The following is a 26,831-nucleotide window of genomic DNA, read 5'->3' as shown; positions in this document are numbered from 1 at the left end:
CCAGCTAGCACAATGATGGCGCATAGGGTGTTACAGAGAGTGGAGTACAATGATCGAGCAGCTCCTCATATTTCTGTAGTCAGTGCTAAGCGACACTTGAGGTGGTCTACTGAACGAAGCAACTGGACAATGGAGGGCTCGAAATGAGTGATGTGAAGTGACGAATCACCCTATATGGTGTGTCAATCTGATGGAGGGGTTTGGTTGGAGAACATTAGCTGCCATCACGTATAGTGCCAACACTGAAGACTGGATGAGGTGGTTTTACGGTATGTGGGTGTTTTTTGTGTGTAGGGCGTGGTCCCCTTATTGCTCTAAAGAAAGGGCAAAATGGTAAAGATATAAACATATTTTACAACATTATGAACTGCAAACGCTAGAGGAACAGTTCGGAGATAAGGATTGTATCGCCATGACAATACACACTGTATTGTGTATCCCACTGATCACAGGCCGCTGCTCCAGTGCGATGCAGGTCGACAGTGGGGCGGCCGTCTTTGCTGTGACACAGGCTGTCAACTGTTGGTCATTTTTCACAACTCCTGCCAACTGCGAAAATGGTAGTATAATGTTTTAGGAATTTTATTGCACTTTTAAGATTTTCATATGACGCTCTCGTATAATCTCTCAAAGGATGTCTCCAGATAAGACATCGATAAAAACTTATCGATACCTTTCAGTAGTCTTCAAAAACCTAATTTTTATTCTTGAGGTGAAGGTCTTTGATGAATCAAATTAAAAAAGGTACACAGCAGTACGAAAGACTAAATTATGCAACATTTTTCACTCGGTTCATGCTTCAGGAAGATGTTTCTGCTCAAACAACCGTGATGCTGTGACTGCTCCCTGAGAAATGTTTTATTCTTTTAACGATGCCATCAGCTCTCCTGAGACGCTTCTCACCCTACACGGATTCGCCAGCTGTTTCGGAATCCCTACTGTTAATCCGCCACCCTCAAATGCGGCATTTATCATGAAGACGAAGCTGGTGGAAAGCGCCTGATGTGATTTTAAACTGTCGATTAGCTTGGCCGTGACGTCACCGCGCCGGTTATTTATACCTAGCGCGTTGCGCCGCCGCCATGTTGGAGGAGAGGAGAGTTGCGCTAGGGAGTCCCCATCGTGTGCTAGACGGCGCACGTCTAGGAGGCTGGGGGGCGGCGACTTGTCCACAGTATTGGCGCTCCCAGCTACACGAATTTGGCGTACTTTTGACAGTCTGGAATAAACTTTGTTTCTTGCAGTACATTTAACCACCGGGTCAAGTAAAATGGAACGGCTGAGGAGACGTAATGATTACCGTATGTACCTGAATATTCTTCGTATTATCCACGAGGTGTGTCAAATGCACGGAGGCATCCCTTTCCCAAGTTATCGGTTACATGTGCCTTTATGTACCATGCGGATTCCTGCTTCGCACGTGTTTTTCTAAACAGATAATTAAATGTTAGTAATTTGACGTTTCATGTCAATGTTCCGAATTTTCTTTATTGATTGTGGTGTTTCTGGTTTTTGCAACAACACTATTCTAGCTTGCGTACAGTTTCTAATGCTGTGAATAATTTTGCGGGACTAGGAATTCACTGAAGGGAACTGTTATAAAGTTCTTTAAATTTGTGCTTTAAGCTTCGTATGATTTATTTTGTGACTGAAAACACGAGAGCTGTTATTCCATATCAGTATCAGAAATATCTGGTTTCAGACTCTGATAGCAAGAGGAGACACCACGTACGCGAATGCGCGTATTTGTCCGTCAGATCAGCATTTATATTGTTGGAGAAATAGGTTTGACTGTTGCTTAACTTTAGGAAGAGAAAGCAGATACCCCATTCCTGATAACGTAATGAATTATCCACTTTATATTCCTCTGCTCAGCTGAGTTGACTAAGATTAATGGATGATGTATGAACTGAAGGGAAAAGCTAACATTGAATACGTTTGCTGTATAGGCAGTACAGCTAAGTGTGCTCCAGTGTCGAAACATTTATTTGCCGTGGATATTTATCACATCAAATTCGCAGTATTTATGTACGTGTGGAGCGATGGGAAACCGGAATCAGCTGTTGGAAATTATGCAGAATCGCAGATAAGGAGCTACATTTTCAGCGCTGCCCTCTGTGGGAATATCTTCCTGTAGCAGTCTTCAGTCACAATCGATTGTTTACGAATCGAACTTTTCTAGACTGACCTGAGCCGTATATAACCGTTAAACGTCCTTAACAATACAGCAACGACAATACAAGTCAACACAAAGTGCAGTATCGTATGTTCCCAGTACCCAAACTCTTAACAGACACAAACAAATTGTGCAGTTGTGGTAGGTGAGTGATTAATGTGTGACTAGAATCTCTTCATAGTAACTATCTAATGACATTGTAATGAAAAGTTAACATAGGAAAGTATCAGATAGCGCTGGAACATGTTTCCCAAGCAGCCGATCGCTGATTCCTGTCTCACGAGCCAAGTAATTGACCTTCAATGTAACTCACAGCGATGATGGAAATGTAACAGTGTTTACTAAGGTGGTCAGTCAGTTTCAAAATGCAGTGAATAAAAAAGTCCTACGTGTTTTCTTAAATTTTTAAACGTCATTCGTGTTGTAGTCTGTGATGGCAGTTCACGTTTTCCGTAATGTTAATGATTGTCACAGGGTTTGATTTCCAACATTACTGATGGTAAATATAAGATCCAAGCTGTGTTTTTATGATTGTTGTGAATTCTTTGAGACCAGCTGCTAATCTTTGTTGCATACGACGTTAGTTCAGTTACAGAAATAGTAAGATGAGGTGCATCATACAAAAAAATTTCGTTGTATGAAGGTTCTACAGATAACAGCGGACATATTTGATGTGACAACTTATTTTAATATGAAACGTATCTATGACTGACCTTGAAACAGAAAGCTCCTTGCCTGTTCACTCAAAAGATTCGTTAGGCGCTATAGTACTAACGTTTAGAACGAAGGGACGATAAAGCTGGCCCAAGAAGGCACAGTGATTGACCCAAGGGGAAAAAGGAAACGATGTCTGCCGGCTAGAAGATGGTTGACAGATGTCAAGGAAGCTACGCACACAAGCAGTCTTCAAGAGGGCATTGGAAGACGAGAAACTATGAAGTTGGGAAGGGAGAAGCACCATCAGCTGTAAACTTCTAAAACTAAATAAATATACGCGCATGTTGAGTTTAAATGCGGCTCGAAGTCCCAGTACTTTATCGTATTTTAAGGGACGTAATTGTCTACTGGACGCCTTATTGACGTTTAGGTTACATTGCTTTGGTGTCTTATTTGTGACAGGCAAATTAAGCAGAGGGACGGAGCTAAAATTAATTTCGTGAAGAGATTCATTCTCTAAATCTTTGTGTTAGAGAATTGAACAGTGATACAATTGATTGTAGTAGTTGTTTACATTGCATTGTGTTACTTGCTGCTGTTGTTTTTGTTGTCCTAGTGGCTTCCTGTGCAAGCTTCTTCACATCCGCAAAACAACTGCAGCCTACATCCATTGAACCTGCTTACCGATATCGAGCATTGGACTCCCATATGCGGTTTTTAACGCCACACTTAACTCGGTTACCAAACTGACGATTCGTAGATAGTCCAGGATGTGTCCTATCAACCGATCCCTTGTTTTACTCAGTTGTTCCGCAAGCTTTTCTTTCCAAATTCGATTCGGTTCCTTCTCATTCGTTATTCGATGTACCCGTCTAGTCTTCAGCCTTCATCTGTAGCGCCACATTTCAAAAGTTTCTATTATCTTCTTGCCTTAACTGCTTATCGTCCATGTTTAACTTCCGTACAGTTCTATATCCCTGCCGGCCGGTGTGGCCGAACGGTTCTAGGCGCTACAGTCTGGAACCGCGCGACCGCTACGGTCGCAGGTTCAAATCCTGCCTCGGGCATGGATGTTTGTGATGTCCTTAGGTTACTTAGGTTTAAGTATTTCTAAGTTCTAGGGGGCTGATGACCTCAGATGTTAAGTCCCATAGTGCTCAGAGCCATTTGAACCATTTTATATAGTCCAGACAAATAGTGTGCTTCAGAAAAGACATCTTAATACTTAGCTTTATATTAGATAAAAAATATCTCCCTTTTTCGTATTATTGTCAGTCTCCATTTTATACCCTATCTACTTCCGCATTTTTTGCTACCCGTATAGAAAAACTGGTGTATTACTTTGTGTCTCATCGAATCCAATTTCCTCAGCATCACCTGAGATTTGATTCAACTCCATTCAATTACCGTACTCTTAATTTTGGTCCTGTTCACTTTATAGTCTGTTTTCATAGTTACCAGCAATGGATTCTTGTATCTAAAGGACTTCACTGTTGTTAGGCTACTGGGCCACAGAGATGTATCTTCATCGTATCTTGTCATTCTACTAATGAGTGAGCAGCACGCAAACACCACGCTGGTCGCTGCAGGATTCACTTATCCTCGCGTGACACTTAATTGCCGTCGAGGTTGCCCACAATAACCAGCACTCACGTATAGCGTGCGGCAGAGGGCGAGCCACAGGTGGCCAGGAGAGCGAGCAAGCGGGCAAGGGGAATTTGTTTGCTGCCGAAACGTAGCGCGGGCGCCTCCTGTGTCACCGGCAATTACCCGCTGTCGCTGCCAGGATTATCCGGCGCCGCGGCCATAAAAATGCGTCTTTACTAGGCGGGTGCCAGGGGCGCGCCCCCCGTCAGCCGTGGGAAGGGAGCGGGCAGGGCCACTGGTTGGCAGGCGCCCGCCCTCCCCGCCCAAAATGCCCCGTCCGCGTGGGAAGTTTGGGCAGACGCCGGCGGTTGGCAGCGCTGGCTCGTCCAGCCAGTCGCCGCTGCCGCCGCCATGTTGCGTCCTTGGTCGAAAGCAATTTGGCTGCGCAGCGGAGCGCAACCGGCAGTCGGCCGCCCACGAATGCTAGAAACAACGGCGGGCACGTATCATCCTGCGACTTAGCCAGACAATCCTCCTTACGCACTCCATCTCAAAACTGTGCTGAGACAAAAGTCTTACGCTAAGGGACAACATATAGCTCGGTTTGTCCCATTACGCACTTATATGGGGTGAAATACACGGAGACAACCCCAAATTTACATCCCTGTACATCGCTTATGTTGGTAGTTTCATCTGAAGGCAGTAGACGTCGCTGATAGATCACCAACATTTTCTTCTGCATTTGGGTGGAAAAATATTTTTCTCGAGAAATTTTTTGTGTAGTATCTTTCTAAATATGCAGAGCATATGACGTGCAGTGGCCGAAGAAAACGAAAAAATAGTTATCCTACTCCCAAAGTTCAAAGTATTTCTGGTTTCAATTGTATAAGCCAATAGAACGACATTTCATGTCACTTCAGTGGGCTATTACAGAACATTACATGTAGAATATCCTCTTTACTTCGCCCACCGTCCGTATCTTGCTATGCAAATAGTAAAACTTATCTACTGCTTTTTAGATTCCATTTCCTAATCGAATTCCTCTCTAAGTCACCTGCTGTAATTAGACTACACTCCATTGCCCTTGATTTGCTTCTTTCGGTTTTCTTCTTATAAGCTGTTTCCAAAAAATTATCCAATCTGTTCTTTTGCAGTCTCTGACAAAATAATAATGTCAACGGGAAACCTGAAACATGTTACTTCTTGCCCCTCAATTCTCTTTCCAAGTTTTGCTTTGGTTTCCTTTAATGTTTGCTAAAAGTACCGTCTCCTTAATCCGTGGTATTAATATATAAATCCCGCTCTTAATTGCTGTTTACAAAGCTACGAACTGCATGTAGCCAAGAGATTTTAAATCTAAATTATTTCCCCTATGATACCAAGACGATTTGTTTCTCAAGGTTGCAGTTCAACGAGTTACTCCATTTATTCTAATATTCGCTGTTTTATGTGGCTTTCGTAGCTGCGTGTAAGTTTTCATCAATTTCAGTGCTGCTTGATGCTGAGATTGCGACGATGTCCTCCATTCTCTGAGAGTAACCTACTATGCCCTGTTATGGCCATGGAGTTGATATGCGAGGAAACCCAGTAAGAACTGTCTGTATCTTGTGCTGAATTCTATAGTGGAACCGCTGTTCATTATTTTAATACCGTCATATTTCGATCATTCGTTTACAATCTGATGGGAATCAAGCATTGTCAATTTCAGCCAACTTTCCAACTGTTGTAACACTTCACTAGTTTGCTTCATATCAACTTGGTTCGGTTGTTTATCTGTTTCGCTGTTTTTGAGTTGAGAAATACGTTTTTTTCAATATTCTAGGTGTGTTCCAAACGCAACACTGAATATGTTTATCTAGCGACTATTTTCCTTCTAAAAACATTCTAAGATTGTTACTTCACGTCGTTCTTTTCAGTCTGGGAATTTCGACTTCTTACCTTTCGTAATTTGCGCTGCTTTGTGTGTAATTCTAGCATTCTAGTTCTATGGACCTTTGAAGAGTTTTGTTGTGTGGTCGTTCTTGCTGGAAACGATGGCAGTAGTATTCTAAACGACATCCTCATCGGTATGTGAGGCGTAAACTGTGACGAAGCGTAGCTCGCGATGAGTAATGTGTACACCCGTGCGGCCTCATTTGCTGCATAAAGTATTACCTTAGGATGACACTGCAAGCGTTTGCATTATTCAGCTGCTTTCTTCCACGATGAAAATATTACATGGCCTTATATTGAGCGTGCAGTACTTGGTAATCATTCTCTTTCAGATATTGAGTGTCTCATAATTTCCGGGTAAACACAATATAATGCTCTATATTTGTATAAATATTAGACAACTCTGCGGGAAATGAGTGTAGGCTCACAACATCTGGGCAATTCTTATACGTGGACTTCCACTAGTACGTTTGGTGTTGCTTGCTGAACTTATCGACGAGACTTCTTCGTTAACTAGCCTTCGACTTAAAAATGCTCTTGGCAGTCGTTAATATTAGACTCTTCAGACAGACGCATAATTCCGTATTTCACGTTTGTGTGTACTGTAAATGCCTTTGTATAGTTTTGAAGGAAGTACTTCATATGAGATCTTTGTTAATAATATTTATTATGCCTGCGTTGTAGAGGCGTCTTTGAGACCTACCGCAATCTGTCATTATTAAAAGTTATCTCATTAGTTTTAGACATAAAGTCCACACTGGAAGGACCAAAACATGTACTGATTAATGTAAATGACATACATTCCGAATGGAAAATATAAATGACTAAGGCAAACTGATATTGACTATAACAAATAATTGAGTCTGGAGTTTCCTTTCAGCCATATCTGGTAAGTTAGGGAATTGTTATAGTATAAGAGTGCCTGTCAGACTCGTCTCCGTTTCTCTGGTGAAGTGAATTCTCAGTTTTGTACGCACAATTGGGATATTCCCAGCGCAGCAGCTCGCCATGTTACTGACCAGTTGTTTTGTTTGGTTTTTGCAGACATGCCGACTCAAGTGCCCCCCTTGACGCCGGGCACGAACAAGAAGATGACGGAGGCGCTCAAGGCGTCCTTCGCGTCCTGGGAGAAGGAGCAACTGCGCCTCAGCATCGTCAAAGGTAGGCTGCCCGCACAGCGCATGTGCTAGCGCCTGAGCCAGCGGTGGAAGCAGTACGAGACTGGAGCAGCTATAACAATTTGGTTGCCTCCCTACAGCCTTTTTGTGGTCCCCGTCGTAATGAACTACTTTGCCTTTTAATTAGGTGGAATTAACCACAGTGTCCGCCAGTTATATATGAAGTGCTGTTCCACTTACAGCCACATACTCACACAAACCAGCATGACAGTCTCTTATATAAGCGAGTAAACAAAGAGAGGCAATGAATTGCATAGCTGTTCAAAACGAGCATTTCCAGTCCTCCTTGTCTGGACAAAATTTTGTCACATTGCCAGCAGTTCATATCAATTATACACTGGTGAGTTGCTGTATAGTTTTGAAGCTCTTACACGATTAATACTTCAATATTTACCTCAGGAATTGCGAATTACTGTGCACCTAATTTTGGAAAGACATGTCACAGTCACTTAGCTTGTGCTAGAAAAGGTAGAATGGTGATCATATGTCTAGAAGGTGACAGTGGCTTATTGTGGAAAACTGAATTTCAGGTAGTCATTAATGCTGAAAATTGTTATATCTTGTTCTGTTGTTCAGCTTAAAACGTTAAATCCGTGGGCGCTGTTTATGATGTTACGCTAATATTCTCAGCTATTCGCATCACAGAGACTTCAGCAGAAAAATATATATCTTTTTCAATCTGATAATCTGCCGATGGCTGGAACAGGAAGGTGCAGTGCATGGATTTGAGTGACTTATCGGCAGTTTTTAGTGCTCCTGGGCCGATTCCCAGTCGGCTCGCAGATTTTTTTCGCTCGGGGACCAGATGTTTGTGTTGTCCTAATCATCATCGACATGCAAACTTCCTATGTTGGATCAAATAGAAATATTTGCACCAGGTAGCCGAACAACCCAGGCAGGGACGCCCGGGCAATAACGCTATAAGGCAATTTCATTTTTTCTATCTTTTAACTAGAAAGAGACATGGTTCGTCGATATCAAACAACTTTTCTGTTGAATTCAAGAGAACTATGTATCTCGGTGACTCAGCAGTTAAGTGCCAGACTAACAATTCAAAGACCGAAGGAGATGTCACGTCTGGGAGGACAGCGGTTCAAATTGTCCACTGGTCAACCAGGTTAAGGTTTTCCGTGTTCTTCCTTAATTTCGTAAGACAAAAGGACATAACAGAATTCCTTTCCCATCCTTTACATCCAAGTTTTTGATCCGTTCCTAATGACCTCTTTAATGACGCGACGTTAAATCCTAATATTCCTTCCTTCCTCCAAATGAAACTGTCAGAAGGTTCGAGCCCTAGTCTGGACGAGAATCTTGATCTATCGTGTACAGTGTCTTCCACTTCTGACAGTGATTTGTTATTGAATAAAATACAAAGTTGGACCGTGATTCCGGGTCCATGTTAAAATATAGCTGCCAGCCGCTGTGGTCGGGCGCTTCTAGGCGCTTCAGTCTGGAAGGGCACGACCGCTACGGTCGCAGGTTCGAATCCTGCATCGGTCATGGATGTGTGTGATGTCCTTAGGTTAGTTAGGTTTAAGTAGTTCTAAGTTTTAGGGGACTGATGCCCTCAGATGTTAAGTCCCATAGTGCTCAGAGCCATTTTAAAATATAGCTCCTCCTATAACTGGCCGAGCCAGTTAGTTCAAAGGCCAGAGGAAAGCAATACACTGTCTGATCAGAAGTATGCGGTCATTAGTTGACATTAATATGGGGTGCGTCCACCCTTCGCTTTTAGGATGGGCTCAACTCTGCCGAGGAAACTTTGGGTGAGGTGTCTGGAATCCTGTGGAGGAATGGTAGCTCACTGCCCAGTGGCGTCACTCCTTCCACCGCTTAAAGCGTCGTTTAGCTTGAGTGTCGCGTTTGAGGAGCTGCTCGACCGTTGCGCCCCTACGCGCAGTCATTGTTCTAGCTAGTCGTAGTAGTTCGCATCTCACCAGGGATCCTTCCGCTAGTTTCATGCGATATTTTACAACCACCCTCCGCAACTTTCGACGCGCCCTGTCCGTCAGTACCTGAAATCTCCCTGATCTTTGCTGAGCTGTCACCAACAGTATACTTGGGCAGCTTTAGGTGGTTTGAAATGTCCGATATGGATTGTTACTCAGGTGATATTCAACGGCTAGTCCACGTTCAAAGTCAATGAGCGCTCCTGACTTATCGAGTCTGCTGTTGCTTCTTCTCTATTGACAAGACGATATCCCCCTCCCCTCCTTTTATACTGACTGGTCCGCTTCTCGTGACATCTGGTTGTCAGTTTCTCATTACGTAGGGATGTCTTGATACTTTTGATGAGATACTGTATCTGTCTTACTTCACCCCGTCATCCAATTGCAAAGTAGTTGCTAACACAGAATTTATTTATTTTTTAAACTTTCGTTATGTATTTTCGAAAATCTGATAACAAATGTGCGATATTCATGTAAATATCACACTCTTTGTCGAAGAAAGTGCGAAGACTTAATTGGAATCCACATTACCTTGATAACTGAGGAGAAATTCTGTTGTCACACTTGCGCCCAACTCATAAACGCACGTCAATAGTTTCGAACTCTTCGCCGTTACGTGTAGCTCTCTCTGTGCTACTTCCCTTCATACATTGACTATAATTTAAGTTGTACACTAGTTTAGTTATTCGTCGGTAAACTGTCCTTGACAAGAATTGTGATCCTACAAAAAGCCTACTTTGTTTACGCTCCGATGTAGATTCCGCCCAGTGATGACCTCCCGCAGCACGGCAGTGTTTTAGGGAAACAGGTGCATAAAGTGGCGGCAGGCGAACGTGCCCTCCTTGCGGCCAGAGCTCGCGTGCGGCAGGCGCCGTGCGCTGGGCCCGTCGCTCAGTCATTGTTGACAGGACAATACGCGGCTCCCCGGCCTCCGGCGAACACAATTACAGGAAGTGCCGCGAGTCAAAGCTGATCCCACTAGACCAGAAACACATCTCGCTGGCGCCACACTTTGCAGCTCCGAGCGGCGGATCCGCTCCGCCAGAGGCGCGACACGCTCTCTGCCGGGCCAGACGTGTGGGTGTTCGGTGGGTCCACACTGGACCAGCCCTGGCGCTTTCGGGTAGAGCTTGCGGTATTCGCTGATCGAGCTGGAAACTAGGGTGTACAAGGCTAGGGCATGGCGGGCAGCTGTTTCCCCCTCCCCTTTTTTCTAACCCTCTGCTTCTAACAGAAAGAAAAGTAGTCTTCACAAACCGAGCTCATGTTCTGCTACACCGTACAGGCAAGAGTCTCATTTCAGTATCATTCCATTCAATTTACCATCGATGTAGAAAAGCACGGATGCCTTCCGTTCTTGGATGTACTGGTTCCTTATAAGAAAAACGGCACCTTGAGACATAGGGTCTTCCGCAAGCCAGTAGATACGGATCTCTATCAGTGAGCGGACAGCTGTTATCATCCAGCACAATCCATTGGTGTCCTCAGTACACTTGTACACAGAGCACGTATGATTGCTGACAAGAACCGTCTACAGGAAGAACTCTAATATCTCAAGAAAGTTTTTGATAATAATCGTTATCTACATTGAAAAACCCGGAAGGCTTTGTAGTTCATACCAAAGATTAGTATTATACCTCAAGAAGCTGACGGGGAAAGATTAAAGTCTATCGCATTCGTACCATTCCCAAAACCGCATGAGCTTTTACAGATTTCTCTTCGTCATACGACACGTCTCGAAAAAGTGGATGATATGCAAACTACAACAAGCAATTGCATGTAAAAAGATGACCAGATTAACCCATAATATGCTTCGTGAAAGAATAATTACAGTGCATTTTAATGATACATCCATTTCTACGCGTTCTCTCAAAAATTAATTAATTAATTAAGCCTGCCCCCAGGGGTCAGTCCTGGCACCAGTTCTTTTTAATATATAAGCATGAAGCATCACCTAGAACATCAATGAAATTTACCTATGCTGATGATATGGCACTGACAACCCAATATCAAAATTGGAGAAAGGAAGTGACGAGCTATCGGAAGACCTAGAAATAATGCACAAATAGTACATGAAATGCTGACTCGAACCTAATCCCCAAAAATCAGAAGTAAGTGCTTCCCATCTTAGTTGGCTCACAAAAGACTTTGTTTACTTTGGCGGAGAAAGAGTACGGCGCAACACCTGCCTCACTCTGGACAGATCATTGCAGTATAAGCAACATCTGACAAAAAGTACTCTTCAAGTGGTTGAAATGGCTCTGAGCACTATGGCTCTGAGGTCATCAGTCCCCTAGAACTTAGAACTATTTAAACCTCACTAACCTAAGGACAACACACACATACATGCCGCCGCGCGGGATTAGCCGAGCGGTCTTCGGCGCTGCAGTCGTAGACTGTGCGGCTGGTCCCGGCGGAGGTTCGAGTCCTCCCTCGGGCATGGGTGTGTGTGTTTGTCCTTAGGATAATTTAGGTTAGGTAGTGTGTAAGCTTAGGGACTAATGACCTTAGCAGTTAAGTCCCATAAGATTTCACACACATTTGAACATTTTTGAACATCCATGCCCGAGGCAGGATTCGAACCTGCGACCGTAGCAGTCGCGCAGTTCCGGACTGAAGCGCCTAGAACCGCTCGGCCACAACCGCCGGTGACAAAAAGTCCCCTGAATATAAAGACTAGGAATAAAATTCTCAGGAAACTAAATGGAACCTCATGGGGAACAAAGCGCTGCGTTGGCCTTTAACCTACTATGCCGAAGAACACTGCGCCCCGGTGTGGTATAGGTGCCGTCATGCCAACAAAGTCGACGTCCGGCTAAACGAAACAATGTGGATAGTAACAGGCACATTGAAATCCATTCCCGTTGCGTGGCTTCCGACCCCAGTCCGTATCGCATCACCTCAACTCCGCAGAACGGCCACGGCTCAAAAGGAGTCATTAAATGTAACCAACCAGGAGATGTACTTTGTGGTGTCACCGCCAGACACCACACTTGCTAGGTGGTAGCCTTTTAATCGGCCGCGGTCCGGTAGTATAAGTCGGACCCGCGTGTCGCCACTATCAGTGATTGCAGACCGAGCGCCGCCACACGGCAGGTCTAGAGACACTTCCTAGCACTCGCCCCAGTTGTACAGCCGACTTTGCTAGCGATGGTTCACTGACAAAATACGTTCTCACTTGCCGAGACGATAGTTAGCATAGCCTTCAGCTACGTCATTTGCTACGACCTAGCAAGGAGCCATTGTCAGTTGCTATTGGTATTGTAAATAATGTACAGACAAGAGCTACGTTCAACATTAATGGATTAAAGTTAAGTATTCCACAAGCTACATCATTTTTTCTAAAGTCTAAATTCCTTGTCCTGTTCCAGACCTCTCGCCAGCCTGCGTGAGCTAAAACGCTTGCCTTTCGGCTTCCTCTCATAGTGGGTTGGCTGTCTTGCCAATCCGCAACATACTTTTATCTTTGTTCTTTTACTGCACTTGTTCAGACTAGGTATATTTCATTTCCAAATGTTTACATTTTAATTGTCTTAACAGAGTCTTCATTTTAATTGTCATATGTTTCATGTAACGTCTATGTTCTTTACGTGCACCTGCTTGGTGCTAGTCATTCTTGTTATGTAATGTTTTGTGTATTGTAATTTATTTATTGTAATTTATTTATGCTTCTCATAATAAGTATAAAGTTAAGGTCATTTTTCTGCTCGTTAGTTCTGTGAAGTCAGGAGTGTATAAGAGTCCCTGTCGGTACTTCACATACAGCTGAAGATCGCACGTAACATAGACGTTACATCCGCCTGTTACAGCCTGATAACTCTGCCGTGTCTGAGCGCTGTATACTGTATACAGGCAGGTTGCGAAATATGGACAACGCGAACGTCCAGATTTTAACATCTGTTCCATCCTACTGGGATAGCGTTTTCAGGGCAGGTATTGAAATAAGTTTGGCGAATGATTTAATTAATCTTGATCATGGTTTTGAGCTCGACAGAATTTGGAATCTGACATTGGCAGTAGTTAATTCTCATAGACTACGGACCTGATCCCCCCTGTCTGCCAGAATATGTGAAAAAAGAGCTGTCACAGAGGGATCACGGTAGCATATATCTCTGCCGTCTCTGTTTTACTTTTCCCACTGTGAGTTGCCCTGTCCACAAATGCAGTTGGCTCGCTCTACTGTTGTATCAGGTGAACGGCAGCGCTTTACCGTCGGTCTGTTCCGACTCGCTCCGAAAATGACTATTGGTCTGCAGCCGAAATGTTAGCAGCAAGCAAAATTTGGTTACGGCTGAACTCCTACAACTGTATGAATCGATACAGTATCAGTTTGAAGAAAGACTGACTAGTAGCAAGTGTACTTTAAAGCATTTGTCGTGTAATCCCAAAACTATTTCGCTATCCAACGCGAAATTGGGATTGGTGTGTAGCGTACAGGTAGGATCTTGGGATCCGGCTACGCTCTTCAACCAGCACCTTAAACTGGACGGCGAATGCACAACAGGAATGGAAGTAACATCGTGTGCCGACCAAAAAAGTATAATAGGATCTCTTATGGTCTCGCTGTACATAAACGATTCATCAACCAGTGTCGGTAGCATCATCAGATCGTTCGCCTACCATGCCATTGTCTACGGGAAAGTACCATGCTTGTAATTATACGATCGTAAGGAAATGCAGACATCGGGAAAACGTGACATCTTTTAAATATTTTGAAGTAGCATTAAGAAGTGGGAACGCGAATGGAAGACTTACGACGCGTTGCAGGATTTCTAGGAAAGTGCAGTGAATCTGTTAAGGCAATACGAGTAGAAGTCGCTTGTTGGTTCAAATGGCTCTGAGCACTATGGAACTTAACACCAGAGGTCATCAGACCCCTAGAACTTAGAATTACTTAAACCTAACTAACCTAAGGACATCATACACATCCATGCCCGAAGCAGGATTCGAACCTGCGACCGTAGAAGTCGCGCGTTTCCGGACTGGAGCGCCTAGAACCGCTCGGCCGCTCCGGCCGGCGAAGTCGCTCGTGCGACCAGTTCAAGAGAACTGTACTAGCGTTTGGAGTCTTCTTCAAGTAGGCATGACAAGCAGACACCGAACGAATTCAGAGCTGCAAACCAGTGTAGCCCAAAACAATGTGTAATAAGAATGTTCGGAGAAGTTAAATGGGGAATCTTAAGAAGAATTCAGAACTGTTAGTTAAATTTAGAGAAGCGGTAGTCAAAGAAAATTGTACAACTGTTAATCTGCAACCTTCGCATATCCTATGTAGGGATAATTATGTCAAAAGAGAGAGAAACGAGACTGCCAGGGAGTGGATTAAAGTGCTTACAGAGGCAGATGGGCAGACATTTTTCCTCGGTCAAAACCGAACGGGTTAGGACAGTAAATCGCAAATACTGGTACAAAGTGCCCTCGGCCATACACTAGGCAGTGGCGTAAGGAGTATTTATGTACATCTCAACCAAGCAACGCGCGGAAGCACTTACCGATGAACTGTAAATCCGTTTCTGCATATTCCAGTAAGCAGAACCCATAAATATCGTTTGACAGTGACTGTGTTAAAGAGTTTCGGTGACAAACAAAAAGCTGCCCCAATCACGGAATATATATTTTCCCTATACGCGTGCCATTTCCTGCTCAATACTGCACGTTTTTCTTAAAATGAACCCGTTTCTATTCAAAAAGTTTCTGTAATTGATCTGCTCGCTTTTCTGTTCCCTTTTCCAGAAATTTTCAGTTGTAGAGATGAGTCTTATTATACAGCATATATTTTAATAAACTTTGAGTCCTGGACGACCACGTTTTGAACAGGTCGATATTAAACATCTATAATTGAGATCATACAGCCTTTTAGAGCACGGTATTTCTAAAAAAAATAATTAGATACTTGCAGTGCAGTCTTGTATCAGTTCGTATTTTATTTTGGAGTATCACATACCTTCAGCTCTTGCAGCAAAAGGATGACTCCGTAACTTGTGCTTTCCCTACATTTTGTGTGTGTCTAATTGAAGATAGTTTCCTTATTGAAAACGACAGTCTTAAATATTTATTTTCGGAAGTAAAGAAAGCGAAAGACATTTGCGAACCATTTCACCTGAAGGGTTCTGTACGACTTGAGTTGCAATTATTACTGCCAAGCACGTAGTTACAACCTTTGTTGCAGTTCTTGAAGTCCCGGTGTAGCACAATGCGCGCTGTTTAACACACCCTACAGTTGCGAGTAATGCATCGTTTCCGGCAATTGGGGGCAGTGCCAAGTGGAATTCCACGCGCTGTCGGGAAAGCTGTCCGACGCCGGACACGGCAGGGTCGGCGTTGATGCGTGGCGCTGCTTTACGGCCCGGCAATGCGGCCCAAAGTAAACTGTGCGTAATCTGCGTTTTACGACCGTTTGTGCATTGAGTAGCTCGCAGCCGCCGTGACTCAGATCAAGTGGCAGGAAGCAGCAGGTCGTTGACCCGACATCCGAGCAGGTAACCTACAACATTTAGAGCGCAGTACCTGTCTCCTAGAACCGAACGAGACCCCGCTGGACACGGGTAGTGTAGGCTGTGACATGAGCTGCAGACTTCCGTATGAGATCTCATAGAAAATTCCAGGTGTTAGACTCGGTGCAGTATGTAATGACAAATACGTTCAGGCTGCCAACGAAAGCCACTGAACTTTGGCCGTGGCTCTGGGTGACATGCGACACCTGTAACGAACGCTGATGCAATGGTCTGGACCCAACATTCCATGCTTAAGATGCCACCGCTGCCTTTAGTTTGATTTAAATTGGTTGCATCTGATTTTTAGGTCCAACGTCGTCAAGACCGCTTCATAGACTGTATCTCTTGCAAAGATCATGTGAAAGAGCTGAAATTCATACACAGAATTTATCTGTAAAGTGCCTCTAAGAATGTAAAAAGAAATTCTTCTTGATTTTAATTAGGATCACAGTTGTGTTAATTATTTTTAAACATGTGAAATTTTCCCATCCGAGAAAGAATGTCAAACTTATCATGTGACGTCTTGGAAACCATTGAACTCGCTGAAATAAAAAGGGAAGGAAACGCCACAATCAGGCCCTGGAGACCATGCGACAATCTACCGATAGCCATGTGCTTCTCAGTCAATCATCATCGGATGCTGTATGGAAGTGCACGAAGTCAGCGTACCTTGGACCCGCTACCTCTCAATTAGGTAGCTCTTCAGTTGGCATCCCGAGGCTGCGTACACCCCGGTCCAGTCCTTTTACCAAGGAAACCAGTACCGGGAACCAAATCCGTGTCCCCCTACTGGAGGTCTATCGCTTCGACCACTCGGCTATGGAAGCGGACACTGAATTCACTGAAATACTTTTTTTTTTCGTTGATCATCAATATATCTTGCTCTTCACTTGATGTCTCGAATGTTGCGTACCACATTGTGTTTGCTATGTACGACAATAAGCTTCGGAGAACGCAGTGTTCTTTGTAAATCTCAGCGTTTAATTCTTAACAGTTATGAAGATTAAGGCCTTTCTTTCCCACAGTGACGTAATTTTTCCGGAGTTTACACATGTTATCCGGCCGCTGTGGCCGAGCGGTTCTAGTCGCTCCAGTCTGGAAACGCGCGACTGCTACGGTCGCAGGTTCGAATCCTGCCTCGGGCTTGGATGTGTATGATGTCCTTAGGTTAGTTAGGTTTAAGTAGTTCTAAGTTCTAGGCGACTGATGACCTCAGATCTTAAGTCCCATAGTGCTCAGAGCCATTTGAGCCAACACATGTTATGTACAGCGTCTCTAAACCCACGAAAATTTTGCTCTTAATTTTAATTACTTTTCGAATTAGGTTTCTTTCTTGAAATAGGCTAGATTTTACTCTTTCAGACCTGACAGGCACGAGGTGTGTACAGTGAAAGTGGCAATCCAATGGGACCCTATAATGCCAGGCTCCCATTGGTGTATCGCTGACGGAAGTAGAGCTATCAAAACATAAATATAATGGACAGTCAAATGAAAACGAGACAGATGGGAAAAAAGTGAGTAAACTGTTAAATATTTCAGAAGTAATCGCCATAACTGTTCGTACATCTTTCCTACTGTGAGAAAAGACTGTCGCTCCCTGCATGGGAAAATGTTCATTGTTGTCTACGAAACCATCATTGCACCTAGGCGTATACCTCTTCGGTCGGAGCAAATCGACGACCACGAATGTCTTTCTTCAGGGCTCCAGAAATATGGAAATCGCATGGGGTCAGAGCGGGACTAGATGGGTACACCCACAGGTTGCCAAGCTTGTTTAGACTACGCTGCAGGAGTTTCACCGGAAAGCCCTTGCGCATTCTCCATATCTGGCCCTGAGTATCATTCTAAATTATAGTGTATTGTATTAATTATTGTATTTGTATTAATATACCGTGCATATATTGTCAGTTCTCCAACAAGGTGTGATTGTAGTGCGTAGCGGAAATTACTTATAATCTTTTTTAAGTACATTGATTTATGTGGGTGTCGAAATGCACAATGTAGGCATATTGGCAGTGAAATACAGTGCACTAAGAATTAGTTGTTGTATATGATTTTTATCTTTCTGTTCGTTCATCAGTGGAATATTTCATAATTCATGTGCTTCTTTCTTTCATTAGAAAATAACTAAACGCACTAGAGTCAAATACTATTATACTGTCAAAATTAAACAAATCAGTGACAGAAAAGGGATGATTAATACAATTTTGAGATTCTGGAAGTACCTCGACAGCTATTTTCAGACCGTTTTTATTTAACCAAGAAAGAAAAACAAGCCATAAGACAGTTCTTAATGTCTAATCGGCCCTTCGATGACATTGTGGCAAGTCTACCTCTGTGACTTTCCAAGTACTTTACCTTTCTTTTTCCATCATTAGACGCTAACTACATGTGAGGTATAAAGATGTAGCTGAGGGGATCTCGCTGAAAATCTTTCTCAATTCTGCGATATGACTTGTCGCCTTCAACAGTTCATGTTATCTTCCACCCAAAACTATTATGAAAGGAGAAACTCTTCTTTACACTTTATTTGGACACTTCAGACTAGTTGACTAAGGAAAATATAAATTCTGTATTTCGATTCCTTAACGTTTCTATTTTAGTTGAAAAGAAGCACTAACACTAATAAAATACGACAGATACGCTCCGAAATAAACCCTGCCGTTCACTGTTCTGTTCCAGCAGATGAATAGTATTGGTAGAGAATATTTTTGTAGCGAACTTTCAACAGAAATAAACATAACCCATTCGTACCTTGTCATAGCGTGACATAAGGTAGTAGGTACATTGCCTCACCGACTTTTGCGGATGGTAAAAAGCTGTGTGTCGTTGCAGACAGACACCTTTAGTTTTCTTCAGAAGCTGAAGAATCTGTAATGAGATTCCTGTAAATTTCGTAACGCGATATTCCTTGAAACTGCGTATGTTCTTGTATGTTTTTAATGTCCACTTCAGATCTCAGTTGTGCTGTTACAAATAATACGGAATCTGTTCGCCGGGTAGCCGCCAGCCAAGGGGCGCTGCGACGAGGTTCGGTCTCTGGCGTGCGCCACGGCTCTGGTCTGTTCTGCAGGCAACCTATACGTTATTGGCCAAATTCAGTACGACTTTGCTGTTAGCAGTGGATGCAAGATACGAAAGATTGTATCGGCACGTACGTGTGATGCGACACAGAGTTCTCTCTGACAAGGCGTTAACTGAGACCTTCATATTTGTTCATAGTTACCGGACTCTGAAGATGGTAGCCGTCTTAATGCTAGATTGTCGTTCGTTATTTGGCGCTGGCGACTTTCTGCTTCACGGAACTGTAGCAAATGCTATCAGGAGTAAATGTAACTGCGTTTTCTCTCTCTCTCTCTCTCTCTCTGTGTGTGTGTGTGTGTGTGTGTGTGTGTGAGAGAGAGAGAGAGAGAGAGAGAGAGAGAGAGAGAGAGAGAGATGGATGGCTGGGCTATAGGACGGCCACGGCCACGTTTCGTGCGGCGACCGTTATGTTAGCAGCTCTAGGAGTCTACTTCCGGTCCACTTCCTCGCGGCGTAGCACGCGCCCTCGGACACAGCGGACGCCGCCAGCGCAGTCGCCACACGAGCACTATACTGACGGGAACGTATCGTAAACTAAGCAATCACAACATTTGCGTCGAGTAATCCACCCGTCACAGTGCTTGTATTTTGCCACCTTATCTCGCAAAAATTAAGTGACCTCTTGCTTCTCACCTTTAGTTGCTTTATTCCTTTAGTTGATCTATCCCAGAACTTTGCATCAAACCTCTCTTACAAGCTTGTCCATACTGTACTTGATTGCCGGTTAGCGTCTTAATTTTCAGTTAATTTATTTCTCTTTGTAACATGTCCTTTCCATTTTGTGGCTTTCTGTATAATGGATTTTCCTACAAAGATGAAAAAGTTCATCGGCTCAGTCGGCAATTCATTCATGAGGAAGTCGAACATGATTATAGTAAAAAATATAATGACCTAATTTTTAAGAAATATTGGAATGCAGTACAGTCTTGAACTCAATTTTTTCCCTTTATTTTATGACCCAGTTCAATCTGTGAGCTTATCATCAGATGCGTCGGTTTTCCCAAACTAGTATTCAGAACACAGAACACTTGTAATCAGGATGGCCATCAACAAAAGATGTAAAAACATTACTATACTTTGATAAACACAAATGACCCATAGTGAAGGGTCACCGTCAGCGTACTGTCTATATCAAAGTATTATAATGTTTTTATATTTTTGACGACGCCCATCTTGGCTTCAAGCCTTTTCGTTTTGTTTACAGGTTTAAGAATAAAGGCGCATCTGATGATGATCTAACTGATCGAAACGGATCGTAAAATAAAATAAAAAAAATTACGATCAAAGATTGTTTTGAATTCCAGGAGAATTTATTCAAATAAAACTTGTCTTTTCCCAATTAAGTCTTCAATTCAACGGCGGAGAAGTCTTCCTTTAAGCCTCAGTTCTGCATTTTTATGTGAAAAGGTTTTTCCGCTTGTATATATTCTGACCTGCGCAAAACGCCTAGATTATCCTGTGGGATTTTTGGTGGTAGCTTCCCGTTGTCCGTTCAGAAAGATTATAAAACTCTTAGATTATGAGTATTTTTGGCTGAGTTATAGGAAATTTGTAAATTGTAATCTGTTGTGTTTGAGCTGAGGCCGGATGATACACACTTTTTTTTAGTCACGTGGCGATATGATTTACATTGCTTTAAATATTTTAATTGACTTCATGACGTCCGAAGGGCCTAATTGTTTTTTTTATATGTCAGTAAAAAGCTTTTTGTAGTTTTTTCACATCTGAAGATCGCAGCTATTGCCGAAACCGTTTTTTTATATATATTCTGATCAGCCAAAACATTACAATCACTGCCTGCCGCCACGCTGGTTATATGTAAGTGGAGCAGACACGGACGGGAGCTCACACTATCGAAGATATGGGCTACATATGGGGAAATCCATTGAGATAACCTACTTTCACAAAGGTCAGATTATTGTTACGCAGAGCCGGCCGGAGTGGCCGTGCGGTTCTAGGCGCTGCAGTCTGGAACCGAGCGACCGCTGCGGTCGCAGGTTCGAATCCTGCCTCGGGCATGGATGTGTGTGATGTCCTTAGGTCAGTTAGGTTTAATTAGTTCCAAGTTCTAGGCGACAGATGACCTCAGAAGTTAAGTCGCATAGTGCTCAGAGCCATTGTTACGCAGAGCCTGTGAACTAGTGTCTCGAAAACGGCGAAGCTGGTCGAATGTTTACGTGCTACTGTCGTCAGCATCTACGGAAAGAGGTAGAGCGACAGTGAAACCACCACTAGGCGCTAAGTGGTTGAACGTCCACGACACTTCACAGAACGTGCGGTCCATAGGCTTGTCTGCTCTCCAAAGCAGGATGGTTGGTGAGCTGTGGCATCTCGCCGAAAGAGAGACAAAAAGTGTTTCAGAGCACATCGTACATTTGAACATGGAGCTCCGTGGAAGACCCACCCCTACGTGTTCGATCGTCAGTTACGATTGAGTGGGCACGAGACCATCGGGATTCGACCGTCGATCAGTGAAAACGCGCCGGCTCTTCGAGTGAGTCATAGTTTTGCTACACTAAGTGGGTGATCGTCTCCACAAACGCTGTCATCGAGATGAACGGCGGCTCGAAACGTGCAGCGTACCGTGGACGCAGGCTGCTGGGTGCACTATGGAGACATTCTCTCGCGTTTGAATGGGACCTGTGGTAGTGATCGAAGACACGCTGACACCTACGAGCCGCCTGCATCCCTTCATGCTTGATGTCTTCCCCGAAGACGATGTCATATTTCAGCAGTACAATTGCCAGTGTTTCGGAGCCAGAGCCGAGCTACATTGGTGTGAAGAGAATTAAAATGAACTCAAGTTGATGTCTCAGCGACCAAATTCGACTCATGTAAATCCTATGGAACCCATCTGGGTCGCTATCGGGCGCTATCACCGCGTACGCAAATCAGTGGCCCGTTATTTACGCGAATTACATGACATGTTCGTAGACATCTAATGCCACATACTTCCACAAAGCTACGAGCAAACTGTCAGATCCCTGATACGCAGAATCAATGATGTATTTCGTTCCAAAGACGGACAGACAAGCTCTTAAGCAGGTGGTCATGATGTTTCGGCTCTAAGCACTATGGGACTTAACATCTGAGATCATCAGTCCCCTAGACTTAGAACTGCTTAAACCTAACACTCACATCCATGCCCGAGGTAGCATTCGAGCCTGCGACCGTAGCAGCAGCGCGGTTCCGGACTGAAGCGCCTAGAACCGCTCGGTCACAGTGGTCGGCTCATAATGTTTTGGCTCATCAGTGTTTATATATAAGCGATCATGACGTAATAAATTGTAGTAAAAACATTGACGAAGGACGCTTTCTTCCTGTTGACAAAAAGTCAATTTAAAAAATCATCAACGTGCTGATTGTTTTCGACCTAGCAAAATGAGCAATTAATGCATCATTGGGACACTCGTTTTTAAACTGGTGAATCCATATAAAATTTGTGCGATTATTTGCGCCACGTCGTATTGGAGTGCCTTAAGAATCAAAGTTGTTTGTCGTGAAACAGTGAGGTGACCTGGTTTTAGACCCGCACGCCGAGAGCAGACGAGAACACGGGCGCGCCTACCTGGTCCTTGTCGCATGTGGCGCTCTTGCGTCACGCGGCGTCTTCCCAGCATTCCCCGTCCAGGAGTTGAACAAAGGGCACGTGTCGGGGCACCGTAAGTGTGGCCGTATGTGACGCAATGCCCCGAAGCGACGTTCGCAGCGTCACGGAGCGCGGTCGCTTCTCTCACAATCGGTGGTAACATTTCCCACCTTAGCTTCGGCGCACGTACCGAACTGCATAACGCCTCCAGATTTCTGATCCACACCATTGCATCTGTGCTCCATTCGTGTCCTGTATACGTGAGCGAGAAATATAACATTTCAGTTCACACCAGGCTGTATGAGTTTGTGCTTGAACTTCAATTCTTGAAGTATCCGTTGCCGTGCCAGTTTTACTATGAGACTGCGTAGTTCTGAACTGCAGTAAAATAACGTGTTATCCATAAATGTCAGATTTTGTGCTGTATTAGTACACAAATCGGCAATCGCATGACACGCTTATTTCACCAATTGTGCAAGTATCTGAAATTCTGTCGCCATAGATACTCACAAGTGGGAACTGAAGCACTGCTCGGTCTTTAGCCGCAGTAGCAGTCAAGTTAATCATCGTGAACATCGGCACTAAAATCAGTTTCGTTTTTCGTCGCGAAGGAAGTATCGTAAAGTTTGAATTACCACTGCGAAATAACCAGTCTGCGATCATGGAAGCTGGTGGTGATTTTATTCCTTCTAGACGTAATCACCCCTCAGTGTGAAAATTTTTTCCTGATTATGAATGGCTTGGCGTAGAGCTAGGTTATAGAAGTTTACATTTTGACCGTACAGGAAACATTGCAGCGAGAAAATGTTATTCTGCAACGCCTGCCACGCAACAGTTTCTTCATCTGAGGAAAGAATAAGAAGTTACCGGGTCCCATGTCTGGAGAAAATGGAACGGAGAATGCAGTCGTGCAAACTGATTAATAAGTGATTTTCAGTTTTTCCGCTCTCGCCTCTAATGTGTCACGTCGGTATCGTATACCAGTGCCCCCCCCCCCCCCTCCCCTCCTCTTGTTGTCCCCGGGTCTTCGTTCTCTGCCATTTAGATTATTTTGATGGCAATAGAAGCGTCTGCGTCGCCTAACCATAGCGCCATATGTTGGTTCATTGATTCTGTACATTTCACCAATTCGTGTGGGTTGTTACAGTGTTGTTTTCCTTCAGATTCAGAAAGCGGATTATCAGACGATACTCGACTTTTATCAGCGTGCCGCACAAATTTGGGTTTGGGTCCTCTAGCGGCGTGTTGCGGTACTGTGTCGCAGGGATTTCGGTGTGCTTCAGGACTGCAGTTACATCCTGCAAACAAACAAAAATAATAATGCAACATTATTTTTTCGAGGTGATAATTAGAACCCTACTGTGTGATTAACAGTGTGTTGCATTCAGGCTAACGTGATTTGGTTTTTCAGATTTTCATGTCTGCGTCGTTCTTTGAACAAAGCCAGAACGGCTGAACACCTCATTTATTCGCGATCAAGCACTCCTATCAGTTTAAGTTGGCAGTGTGTTAAACGTCACCTTTCTCTCGTTCAGTTACCACAACTTAGCTTTTTTAGAGTTCCTAAATCAGTATACGCGAATGATCACTGCTGATTCTCCGCCAGTCGTTTCCATGTTTGTAGCTTTCCCTATCATAGAGGAGTTAATGGTGTTGACGTTTCTTGTGGGCTTCATACAACGTAACCAGTGTGGCGAAAATGCTAAGAAGACGCAAGAGAAACAATTTAGAGACGAATGAATCCATACTGACACATTAAACAAATAATGAGCGAAAGAGTATTACCTCGGTGTTTGGAGTAGGCATAAAAACAGACAGCGAACGAATACAGAGACGCATTGATATCATCGTAACAGACCGGTACAGCCCATACAAAAGTTTAATTAAAATGCACGGGGAACTTTTGGAAGAATTGGAAAGTAATTATAGCGAAACTCTATCCCGTTAATTTACAGAACCTGCGTTCGAAAAAGACTATGCGACCAGTAGCTCGCAACCATCGTATATCTCGCACAGGGGCCAGAAGAATAAGATAAGAGAAAACTCAGCATGTATACACGCATTTTCTCCTCACTTTTTACGCGAATGGGATAGGACAAGTGTTCACTTATATAGGTACGAGCTAATCTCCGACTATACAGTAGCTTTCGGAGGATATATGCAGCTGCGTAGCCACTCTTTTCGATAACCAGGGACAACTGCTGCAGAAATCTCAAACAAATACTAGATATTGTGTAACGTCACGATAAAAGAAGTTTGTGCCTCTAAAAAAGGGGGACAGGCAACATACCGGGTATTGATCCGTCAGTATGAAGAAATTGTTCGTAAACTATGGTGTTATACGGATGACTGTTCCACTTTTACGTAAAAAGCGAGCGCGCGCGCGCCCGCTGAACCGCAGTGTGTGTTCAGAAGCTGTGACGTCACGGGAGAGGCACGGGCGCAGTCCCGAAAGCGAGCGCATGCAGCTTGACGCTCTCGCAATTACGCCACTTTCGCCTAATTAAGAAGGTGCGTTGCGAAACTCGCGAGCTCTGTATTGTTTGGCGCCTCAACTGGGCTACCGGAGCATCCTCGTCGCGGCTCCTCTCTGCAAACGAACGTCGCGAGTGAAGTGTTCCACACCTCTCTCTCTCTCCCGGTCTAGTCTATACGAATGACGCCCACTGTGGAAACAGCAGTCCTTTCTGAGTGCAATATGACACATTTCTCTGTCCAATTCGCTGCTTCTGGTTGCTAATATAATAACAGCGTATCATTTTATTGCAAGGCTATGCTGCTCAGTGGATGGCCAGGAAATGGAAGTGCATAGCATCGAACTTAAGCAATTCCTGTAAGTAATAGGTTTTGGTGCAAGTGAGAAGTGAGGCGTAGGTTATGGTCGGGAAGGCGACAATAATCATAGAGTTGAGCGTGAAAGTAATAAAATACAGACTTTCGCAGCGGGAAAAGTCTCGCTTACTAAAATGTTATGGGATATTATGCCGTACTTATGTGACTAAGTTGGAGCAGCCTGACGTTCAGTCCTCATTTGCGAAGGACAAGGGGGAGGGGACTGCGGGGACGGGGGTTGCAGCTACTATGAAGGTCTGATGCAACTGCGAGCCTGGGTGTGCATCGGATCTTCACAGAAACAACACCCACGCCCACCTGACCCCTTCCTCCCCTGAACAACATCCTCTGCGGAGAAATGTTGTATTTCTTCAAGAAATTCATTCGATCACGAAATAGTATCCCGTATTATTTTAATGTTTATGTTCCATTAACAGACGACGATTTTATAATTTGCACACTTAACACTATAATTGTTGCTGCTTCTCCATAACATAATCTACGCTTCAAGGTCTCACTTGTATCAGGAGCGGTGACTTACAGTGCTCATTTAACGTCCATGATGATGTCCTCTGGTTCCAGATTTCTTGACCTTTCTATATTAGCTGAAGTATCTGGATGTACTCGAAACTATACCAATCACTGTAGAATCACGAGGACCGTGCAGCTGAATGTTTCCAGCTCACCGCAGTGGAGATATTGGTGAATACCATTTGGCATTTAAATACTCGTGTTTCGGTGCCACACAGTAAGGAGCATTACGATAGGAATGGGTTTGTATGACTCGATAAATGTCTCGAGAATGTACAAGAATGTGAACAGCCTAGACGATAGGAGGAGGACGGTGAGCATCTTGCGGAAATCTGTCTAAACATTTAAAGGATGAATATTTCCGGGAGAGTCTAGGAAAATTTTTGTTTGAGCACCGTTACGAGTAGCAATTCAAAATTGCTGTAAAGAGTGACATTTAATGTGTTACATTTAATGTGTTACACTTATTCCTTCATCAGGTATATCACGTTAGTTAATACGACATCGATGCATTGCCAAGTGCGACTTTTGGGTAAACTGTTGCACTGCCTGGCGGCAGAAGACAAACAAGAAATACAGTTTTAGTGCAAAGTTCAATGTCATGTGGATGTTTTGATTACATTGCTTGAACAGTCATTTTAATATAAACACCTTTTAGTGGTCAGAGGCTCGTTTTTATTTTACTGTTCACCTATGTAATCAAGCGATCCACGTAACTTAGCTTTTCACCAAAGTAATTCTTCTTTCGTGTTATGCAGTTACACAGTTCCAAAGGTTACCCACTGTCGTACAATACCATACTACTTGACAAAAGTCTGCGTG

General features: G+C 43.8%; 1 protein-coding gene across 3 annotated transcripts in view; it reads left to right on the top strand.

The window, feature by feature from the left end:
- The window catches only part of LOC124796256 (ETS-like protein pointed), an 820,436-nt gene that overhangs the window by 652,033 nt on the left and 141,572 nt on the right, over positions 1-26,831 (top strand). For all 3 annotated transcript variants that reach the window (XM_047260361.1, XM_047260360.1, XM_047260362.1), the window contains one exon: positions 7,397-7,513. In XM_047260361.1, coding sequence (XP_047116317.1) covers positions 7,397-7,513 — 117 coding nt within the window. The remainder of the gene's footprint in view (positions 1-7,396; positions 7,514-26,831) is intronic.

Source organism: Schistocerca piceifrons, chromosome 4 (genome assembly GCF_021461385.2).
Source record: "Schistocerca piceifrons isolate TAMUIC-IGC-003096 chromosome 4, iqSchPice1.1, whole genome shotgun sequence".
Classification (NCBI taxonomy): domain Eukaryota; kingdom Metazoa; phylum Arthropoda; class Insecta; order Orthoptera; family Acrididae; genus Schistocerca; species Schistocerca piceifrons.
This window is presented reverse-complemented; position numbering and strand designations above follow the sequence as displayed.